Below are 9,615 nucleotides of genomic sequence, written 5' to 3' on the forward strand. Positions count from 1 at the left end.
AGACAGGGTATCTATGTATAGTCCGGGCTGTCCTGGAACTCACTCTGTAGACCAGGCTGGCCTCAAACTCAGAAATCCGCCTGCCTCTGCCTCCCAAGTGCTGGGATTAAAGGCGTGCGACACCACACCTGGCTACAAAAGGCATTCTTGATCTACAAGATTTTCAATTTAGGGGTTGGGGAGATGGTTCAGTGGGTAAGAGCACTGACTACTCTTCTGAAGGTCCTGAGTTCAAATCCCAGCAACCACATGGTGGCTCACAACCATCTGTAAAGGGATCTGATGCCCTCTTCTGGTGTGTCTGAAGACAGCTACAGTGTACTTACATATAATAAGTACATATAATAAATAAATCTTAAAAAAAGAAAAAAAGATTTCAACTTAGATAAACGTATCCTGTCAAAGCTCCATGGTAACTTAAGGAGCATCTGTAATAAGAGATGTTCAGGAAATTCCAGTTTGTGGCTTTAGGCACCTGGAATTCTAGCTGACTGTCTGTACCACAGTGGCCATGTTTGAGAAGCCCCCAGGAGACATCTGTAGTCCTGTGTGGGTAGGTAGCTCCTGATCCTGCCCTGCTCTGTCACTCAGCTCTTCTCTTGTCCCTCCTATGTCCCCTCCACAGGGCAAGACAGACTACTTCTTGAGCAGCGGTGACAAGATCCGATTCTTCTTTGAAAAAGGCGTTTTTGATGAGAAAGGTTTGGGGACATGAGGGTTAGTGGGCTGGGTTAGGGTGGCTAACTCCTGAGGCTGGGAGAAGCTGAGATCAGCTGCCTGATGGAAGCCAGATCCCAGGTCTTCTGCCTTTGTCTGTTTTTTATACCACAGGAAATTTCTTGGTCCCTCCTGAGAAATCTATCAACAAAATTGGCCATGGTAAGCAGGGGCCTGGGAGTGCAGAAAAGCAAGTAGGGTAACCGAGATCTGAAGAGTTTAGGAGACTTACGACCAAATGCTACCATAAGATGGCAGTTAGGTGGGTGGTAGTGGTTCTCAGGAAACAGAGGCAGACAGATCTCTGAGTTCAAGGCCAGCCTGGTCTATAGAGAGAGTTCCAGGACAACAAGGACCACATAGAGAAACCCTGTGTCAACAAAACAAAACAAAATAAAAAGATGGCATTGGCCACATGGCTCTGGCTACAGGCTCTCCTCTGCCTCAGTCTTCTGCATCCTTTGATGTTGATCACTGGTGAGCCCCAGCTGAGAAAGGGGTCCACTTGTGTGGCTCCCAAGATGGGCAGTGCCGGTTCTTCTACTTTCTACTGCCTGCTCTGGGAATGATCCCTAGCCATTGGGGTTCTGGCTCCATTTACTTCCTAGAGTTTCTTGCTCTCTTTTAAAAGATGTATGTATATATTTTATGTATATGAGTACACTGTAGCTGTACAGATGGTTGTGAGCCATCATGTGGTTGCTGGGAATTCAACTCAGGACCTCTGCTTGCTCTGGTCTAGCTTGCTCCGGCCCAAAGATTTATTTGTTTATTTATATGTAAGTACACTGTAGCTGACTTCAGACACACCAGAAGAGGGCGTCAGATCCCATTATAGGTGGCTGTGAGTCACCATGTGGTTGCTGGGATTTGAACTCCCGACCTTTGGAAGAGCAGTCAGTACTCTTAACCACTGAGCATCTCTCCAGCCCTCCTGGAGTTTTTTTAAGGGACACCTGATATGACACCCCAGTTCTTATTCTAAGACTTCCAAGTCAAGTGTGCAAACTCTTACCTTTTTCTCAGGATGACACATTACAATTTATTTTTACTTTTTTAAAAAAAAGATTTATTTATTTTTATGTATGTGAGTATACTGTCACTCTCTTCAGATCACATTTCAGATGGTTGTGAGCCACCATGTGGTTGCTGGGAATTGAACTCAGGACCTCTGGAAGAGCAGCCAGTGCTCTTAACTGCTGAACCATCTCTTCAGCTCCTTAGACTCTTTTTTTTTTTTTTTTAAGGATTTCTTTATTTATTTTATGTATATGAGTACACTGTCTCTGTCTTCAGACACACCCAGAAGAGGGCGTCAGATCCTATTATTGATGGTTGTGAGCCACCATGTGGTTGCTGGGATTTGAACTCAGAACCTCTAGAAGAGCAGTCAGTGCTCTTAACCCCTGAGCCATCTCTCCAGCCCTCCTTAGACTCTTTTTTTGTTTGTTTGTTTGGTTTGGTTTTTTTCGAGACAGGGTTTCTCTGTGTAGCCCTGGCTGTCCTGGAACTCACTTTGTAGACCAGGCTGGCTTCGAACTCAGAAATCCGCCTGCCTCTGCCTCCTGAGTGCTGGGATTAAAGGCGTGTGCCACCACTCCTGACTTAGACTCTTTTTTAAATAAAGCATCTTTTTAGTCTTCCCCATTCCCTGCTCCCTCTGTGTGTGTTGAGAACTGGCTGGAATGAGAGTGTGTCCGCAGGAGTGTGCCCTGGAGAACTGGCTGGAGTGGGAGTGTGTCCGCATGAGTGTTCTGTGGAGGACGTTTGGAGGTCCGAGGACAACCTGGAGGGGACGCTTCTTTCTCTGTGCTGTGAACTTGGGTTGTCAGGCTTGGTGGCAGGTACATTCACCCACTGAGTCATCTCACTGGCTCTCTGTTTTTTCTTTGTCTAATCCAGGCTAGCCTGGAACTCACAAACCTACTGCTTCAGCCTCCCTAGTGTGGGGACTATAAGGTATTCACCATAATACCTAGTTCACCATTAGCATTTCAAAATATATATTTCATGATCATTAAATATGTGAACTTTTTGTTTTGTAATAGCAGTTGCAGATGCTTATGATGAGGGATCATCTCGGTAGGATCTGGGCTGCTGTCGCACACTCCTTAGCCCACCAAGCCCTAGAGCATCTCTGGGGACACAGCTGTTCTTCTCACCCCACTTTATAGAGAGGAGACTGAGGCTTGCAGGGAGGACTATCTGGGTTCTCACAGCCTCAGTGACAGTCCTGAGATTGCTATAAGAGACAGGTCCTTCTGAATCTATGAGGTATGGGGAGTCAGGGCTGGGATGGGTTTTCCAGGGGCCAGAGGGTCCCGAATGAGGTTGCAGGCAGACCAGAGATATAGCTCAGTTGGTGGAGTGTTTGTATAGTACACATAAAGGCCAGGGTTTAATCCCTAGCAGAGTATGAATCAGGCATGGTGGACTGTGGCTTCAATGGCAGCACTCAGGGGTTGGAGGCAGGAGGATGGGAAGTTCAAGGTCATCTTCTAGTACAGAGTAAGTTCAAGCTATCCTGGGCAACACGAGACCCTGTTGAAAAAGCATAATAAAAGAAGGAAGGAATAAGGCCCTGGACAGAGTAAGGTCAAGGTGTCTGTGTCCCCTTTACTTAGCTATAAACAAGCATAAAGTTTCAAATACATGAGAATTCCCAAATGAGGCCTGACTTTAGTGTCCAGGGTGTAGGAGGGATACGCAGGGGCTGAGGCTAGCCCATGAACCCATCTCTGGTCCATAGCTCTGCATGCCCATGACCCCGTCTTCAGGAGCATCACACATTCTCCCAAGGTGCAGGTGAGTGGGTGCTGGAGGGGAGGGTGGGGAGGTGTGAGGGGCACATAGGAATGATCAGGCTGGTGGCATGTGGCTTTCATCTTCTAGGCTTTGGTTAGAAGTCTGGGCCTCCAGATGCCAGTGGTGGTGCAGAGCATGTATATCTTTAAGGTGAGCTCCGCAGCCTTCTCTAACTCAGTTTCCCCCTGTAAGATGGAAGACTGTTCATACACAGCTTGATCTTACAATAAATAGACCAGGAACTGCTGGAGTTGACTAGGTTGTGGGGAGGGCACGTAGGCTGGCCTCTGGCTAAGGTGCTGGGTGCTGCACAGATGCTCAGGAAAACCTGTTTAAAAGAAGCCAAGGGAACCCTGCGCTCCCTGTTCTGCTCTCAGCTCTCAAGGGCCACCTCGGTGCTACCTTGTCAAAGAAACTCTTGTCTAAATCTCTATGCTGCCCTCCTAGACTGAGCGCACAGTAGGTACTCAGTGCTCATGCAGTGTTGGAGGACCTACAAGACTCAGATCCAGCCCTCTCCTCCACTCTCACCACATCCTTGCCCTCTCTTGCAGCAACCTCACTTTGGTGGCGAAGGTGAGCTGAGACTAGGCCGCTGTGCTGTGGGGGCCATCAAAGGCCTCGGGCTGGAGATGGGACATCAGTGGCCATCCGGTGTTTGAAAGGAGGAAAAACACTTCTCTCAGAGTCTGTGGGATGGGCAAGAACCTGAGCCAGGAAGGAATAACCACCTTCCATCCCTGCCAGTAGATTGCGGAAGGGTCCCTAGAACCCTTGGCACAGTGCTCCCAATTCCAATGGCAAACTTAGCTGGTTGTAACCAGAACCCTCAGTCCTCCCTGAGATATTCTTGCTTTTGTTTTTGTTTGAGAAAGGGTTTCTCTGTAGCCAGCCTGGTCTACAGAGTGAATTCCAGGACAGCTAGGGCTACACAGAGAAACCCTGTCTCAAAAGAACAAAAACCAACCAACTAACCAACCAACCAACTAACCAACCAACCAACCAACTAACCAACCAACCAACCAAGAACAAACAAGCCAGTGTTAATTCTGCCTGAGGTGGTGGCGCGCTCCTTTTACCCCAGCACCATAGCACTCCAGGAGGCAGAGACATTTATTTATTTGTTTGTTTGTTTTTTGTTTTTTGAGACAGGGTTTCTCTGTATAGCCATGGCTGTCCTGGAACTTACTTTGTAGACCAGGCTGGCCTCGAACTCAGAAATCTGCGTGCCTCTGCCTCCCAAGTGCTGGGATTAAAGGCGTGCACCACCACTGCCTGGTCCGAGACATTTATTTTTGATAACACTGTTTCCCAGATCACTCAGCATATGATTGCAGATAGAAGGAGTTTTGGGGCTCCACGGTGGAGCTCAGATGCCTCTGCTGCCCCACTCACATGCAGCCCTGTGCTTGGCACAAGCTCAGGTCTGACTCCTTGTGACCAGCCTTCCACACAGCACCAAAGGGCCCCTCCCAGGGTAACATTGGGGATTTCAAAGTCCCTATGGATGCTTATAAGAATGAAGGTGATACTTGTTACTGTAGCCTGAGCTCCTCCCAGAGCATCTCCATCCAGCATTGGACTGGCATCATCACAGGGGGCTTTAAACAGTGGATGCAAATGGACAGGGGCTGTGTCTCCTGACTTGTAAGAGAGAATACTAGTGCCTGTGACAAGCCTATAATCCCAGCTTCTCAGGAGTCACTAGCATTGGCAACTTACTGAGAAGACCCTATCTCAAAACAAGGGTAAAGAAGGCTAGGGCTATATGTCAGTGCGAGAACACCTACCTAGCATGCAAATATGGGTGCTGTCTGGGTCTAGTGGCACAAAACTGTAGTCCAGTCCAGGAGGATGAAACAGGATTGTGAGTTTCAGGCTAACCTGAACTACATGTCTAGACCATGTCACAAAACAAAACAGAGGGAAGAAATGTAGTGGCTTGGTCATTCATAGTTGGTGCCACTGCTCTGCTTATGTTCCCAGCTTATCCTGGGGTGGGCCTTTGGTGATTCAAACCTGCTTACCCCTGGTTAACGGAGGCTTTAGCAGGGCAGTGGTGGTGTGTGCCTTTAATCCCAGCACTCAGGAGACAGAGGATGGAGGATTTCTGAGTTCAGGGCAGCCAGAGCTACACAGAGAAAGAAATCCTGTCTCCGAAAAGCAGATAAGAATGGTGGTCTCCATGATGTGGCTGGTTAAACTTAGCTACTTTTTAAAAAAAAAGCATTACAAGGCTGGCCTTGTGCTGAGCAACTTTTAAAAAGATTATATATGGGGTTGGAGAGATGGCTCATCAGTTAAGAGCACCAACTGCTCTTCCAGAGGTCCTGAGTTCAATTCTCAGCAACCACATGGTGGCTCACAACCATCTGTAATGGGATCCGATGCCCTCTCTGGTGTGTCTGAAGACAGCTACAGTGTACTTATATAAGTAAAATATTTGTTAAAAATTATTATATATGTTTTATGTAAATGTGTGCTCTGTCTGCATGTACTTCTGCACACCAGAAGTGGACACCATAATGAGTGGGATAATCCTACTCAATGCACATTTCTGTTTCCAAGAGAAAAATGACAATTAAATATTAAAAGTAACACGCTTGCCTCTTTGACCCTCAGTGTTCCCAGATAGAAGGCAATCAGATCCCATTACAGATGGTTGTGAGCCACCATGTGGTTTCTGGGAATTGAACTCAGGACCTCTGGGCAGCCTGTGCCTATACCATCAAATCAAATCTCCAGCTGTCTGTCCTGTACTAGGTAATTTTAGCAGGTCATCCAACTGATCTCTAGCAGGCCTTTGAAGCAGGTTGGAACCACTCTACAGTGAAGAGGTGGAAACCTTCAGAGGTGCAGTCTTTGCTTAGAGCTTATGGGCCAGGCAGTGGTGAGACTCTTGACTGGAGATGGATAGGCTAACCCTGGAAGGACATGGAATGAGAGCCTGCCTGGCCAGGATAAGGTGAGGCCTGGCCAAAGGCCTTGTACCTTACTTCTGGCTGGGTCTCCTAGTCTCCCCTCACCAGGATGCTACCTTCCTCTACACGGAGCCCCTAGGCCGAGTGCTGGGCCTGTGGATTGCGATGGAGGATGCCATGCTGGAGAACGGTTGCCTCTGGTTCATCCCTGGCTCCCATACCCGTGAGGACACTATTTATGCTTTCCCACCCATCTCCAGGGAAAGGGACATACACAAAGAGTGACTAAAGGCTCCATGTTGGTCCACAGATGGGGTGTCAAGAAGGATGATTCGAGCCCCTTCAGACTCTGGGCCTGGTACCAGCTTCCTCGGGTCAGATCCAGTCTGGGCTAGCAACCTCTTTGTGCCTTTGCCAGTGAGGAGAGGTAGGTGAGGTGCAGGTGGCCATGCATAGTGTTCTGTGTTTGCCCAGCTCCCTGCATACAAAGGCTCCCTGTGGTGCCTGCCATCTGAGGGCCTTGAAATTGGAGAATGGTTGGTGGTGGCACAGTATGGGGCTTGGATGTCAGCAGCGGTGTGCTTCCAGCAGGTTCTTTAAGATCAGACTAAAGTTCTTGACGGACCATTTCTTGAAGTAGACGCTTGCCTCTTTGACCCTCAGTGTTCCCAGATAGAAGGCAATCAATGCAGGTTGATTACAGGGAACGTATGAGGCGCACAGTGTTCCTTGTGTGTTGGCAGGTAGTGCCTGGTTTTCCTTATGGTAAGGGGATACTTGATGCCAACTCAGTCTATCTAGGGAAGGGGAGCCCCCCACCCCCAGCTTTTGAGGCATGGTTTCCCGCCTGCCTCTGCCTTCCAAGTACTGGGATTGATTTAAAGACTTGCCCTGCCACACCTGGCCTGCGAAGGCCCTCCATAAAGCTTCCCATGGCAGGTCACTGTGGAAAAGACTTGATGCCACAGGAACCTCTGTCTAACAGCATGGCCTCAGCTCCGGGAGGGAGCACGAGTGACAGCCCGAGTTCCTAAGGAAAGGAACGGACACGTCTCCCTTTGCGGAAGGAAGGAGGGCTATGTTCCTTTGTTCCTTATTCCCTTGGGAAGAAGACTGCTTGCCACGGGGTTGGTGGGGACTTGCTAGTAACTGTGTGGTATTCCCCAAGGGGGTCTGGTTCTGATCCATGGAGAAGTGGTGCATAAGAGTGAGCAGAACCTTTCCGGCCACTCCCGCCAGGCCTACACTGTCCACATCATGGAGGCTGCCGGCACTGTCTGGAGCCCAGGGAATTGGTAGGTACCAAGGTTGGTATGTGCCCCAGAGAGCCTCCCAAGAAGACCCTTTAGGCTAGGCACAGTGATCCCTTAAGCCCAAAATTGTAGTGACAGCTTTGTAGGTTTTTTTTTTTTTTTCTGAGACAGGGTTTCTTTGTGTAGTCCTGGCTGTCCTGGAACTCACTCTGTAGACCAGGCTGGCCTCTAACTCAGAAATCCACCTGCCTCTACCTCCCAAGTGCTGGGATTAAAGGTATGCGCCACCATGCCTGGCTAGCTTTGTAGTTTTATGGGAATATATTTGTTTTAATCCCAGGTATACGATATGAGGCTACTTCAGACTGTCCTCAGCAGCTAACTATAATTTGCTTTGTGTTCTAGCAGGGTCATGATTTTGCCAGCATCAGTTAGTTTCTGTGATTATGTGACACTGGGGATTCTGGGGACTTTTCAGAGAGTCTATAAATGCTAGGGCCTTAAGAGGCAGGTGAGTTGGTCTTGGTTTGTTAAGAAGAAAAAACCCAGTACTTGGGAGGCAGAGACAGGCAGATTTCTGAGTTTGAGGCCAGCCTGGTCTACAGAGTGAGTTTCAGAACAGCCAGGGCTGCACAGAGAAACCCTGTCTCAAACAAACAAACAAACAAACAAACAAACAAACAAACACACACAAGAAGAAGAAGAAGAAGAAGAAGAAGAAGAAGAAGAAGAAGAAGAAGAAGAAGAAGATCACAAATTAGATATCTTGATGGTGAAGATCAAATTGCTCCAAAGAACTTGATTAGCTAATCAGCAGGAAGTAATTTAATGATAAGGTCACCCCTTTTCCCCTATTTTTTTCTCCTATGTAGGGTTAGGGGGTTAGGGTGGACATGGGTGGAAGAAAGAACTCATAAAGTAGCCAAAGTCCAGCTGCAGCACCTTTTGCACTCTCTGCAGGCTCCAGCCCACGCCCGAGCTGCCCTTTCCACCACTCTACAGCTAAAGGCCCTGGCAGGACAGGGCAGGTCCCCAAGGGATGCTGACAACACGAGGCTATCTGGCTGCAACTCAAGGGCACGTCTTCCTCTATGGGCTTTCTTTCTGTTGGTGTCTGTGATCTTGGTCCAGCAGACAGGGAGCCAAGAAGTAAAAATGAGGGCAGGAGCCCAGGCTGCACGAGGGTCTTCTTCAAAATTTTCTCTCTCTATACCTTTCCGTCCCAACCCAGCTTTCTGAAGTGGCTGCTTAGCCATGCAAGGATTGTGTTTGAGCCTCAGTTTTCTCTTGGATGGATGTTACTGTGTAAGGCATTGAATAAAAACGACTTAAAATATACTTTATATGTATGGGTACTTTGTCTGTATATATGTCTGCACCACACGTTTGCAGTGCCTGTGAAGGTCAGAAGAGGGTGTTGGATCCCCTAGAGCTGGAATTGCAGGTGGTGTGAGCTGCCTGGTGCCTGCTGGGAATTGTGCACTTGTCTGTAAGAGCAGCCAGTGTTCTTAACTGCTGAGGCCTCTTTGGCTCACAAAATGACTTTCTCTATCCATCGTTCTCTCACTAAAGCCCTGCAGAAAGCCATCAAGGGCACTCCACCGTGCTTGGTGTGGTGACACATAACAATAGTGAGCAACAACATTCAGTGGGAACTCACCACTCAGCTTTATCTCCTAGTCCTTACAAGAAGAGAGTCTCTGCAATGTGTATGCATCAAGGACTAGAGACCAGCAAAGGTCAAGTGACCTACTCAGGTCACACAAATACCCAGTCCCCTTCAGGCCTGAGTGTCTAACCTCCAACCTCTTTCTCCTCTTTAGGAAAGGAGAAAGAACCCTGGAGCTAGGAATCCAGGCTCTGGTCTTTCTGGGCCTGGATCTCAGGCCAGGGCCTTCCTTTCTTAGGGCCTTGTAATA

General features: G+C 48.4%; 1 protein-coding gene across 5 annotated transcripts in view; it reads left to right on the forward strand.

Moving 5' to 3' along the window:
- Positions 1-9,039, forward strand: part of Phyhd1 (phytanoyl-CoA dioxygenase domain containing 1) — a 20,276-nt gene extending 11,237 nt beyond the window's left edge. For 3 of the 5 annotated variants that reach the window (XM_029472580.1, XM_021155546.2, XM_029472573.1), the window contains exons 4-12: positions 626-701; positions 832-879; positions 3,467-3,522; positions 3,610-3,672; positions 4,077-4,098; positions 6,538-6,666; positions 6,754-6,870; positions 7,612-7,738; positions 8,657-9,039. In XM_029472580.1, coding sequence (XP_029328440.1) covers positions 626-701; positions 832-879; positions 3,467-3,522; positions 3,610-3,672; positions 4,077-4,098; positions 6,538-6,666; positions 6,754-6,870; positions 7,612-7,738; positions 8,657-8,702 — 684 coding nt within the window. In that variant the 3' untranslated portion in view covers positions 8,703-9,039. Of the gene's footprint in view, positions 1-625; positions 702-831; positions 880-3,466; positions 3,523-3,609; positions 3,673-4,076; positions 4,099-6,537; positions 6,667-6,753; positions 6,871-7,611; positions 7,751-8,656 lie in introns of all 5 variants that reach the window. The other 2 variants (XM_021155547.2, XM_021155548.2) reach the window with 2 other exon arrangements.
- The last annotated feature ends 576 nt before the right edge of the window (positions 9,040-9,615 follow it).

Source organism: Mus caroli, chromosome 2 (genome assembly GCF_900094665.2).
Source record: "Mus caroli chromosome 2, CAROLI_EIJ_v1.1, whole genome shotgun sequence".
Taxonomy (NCBI): domain Eukaryota; kingdom Metazoa; phylum Chordata; class Mammalia; order Rodentia; family Muridae; genus Mus; species Mus caroli.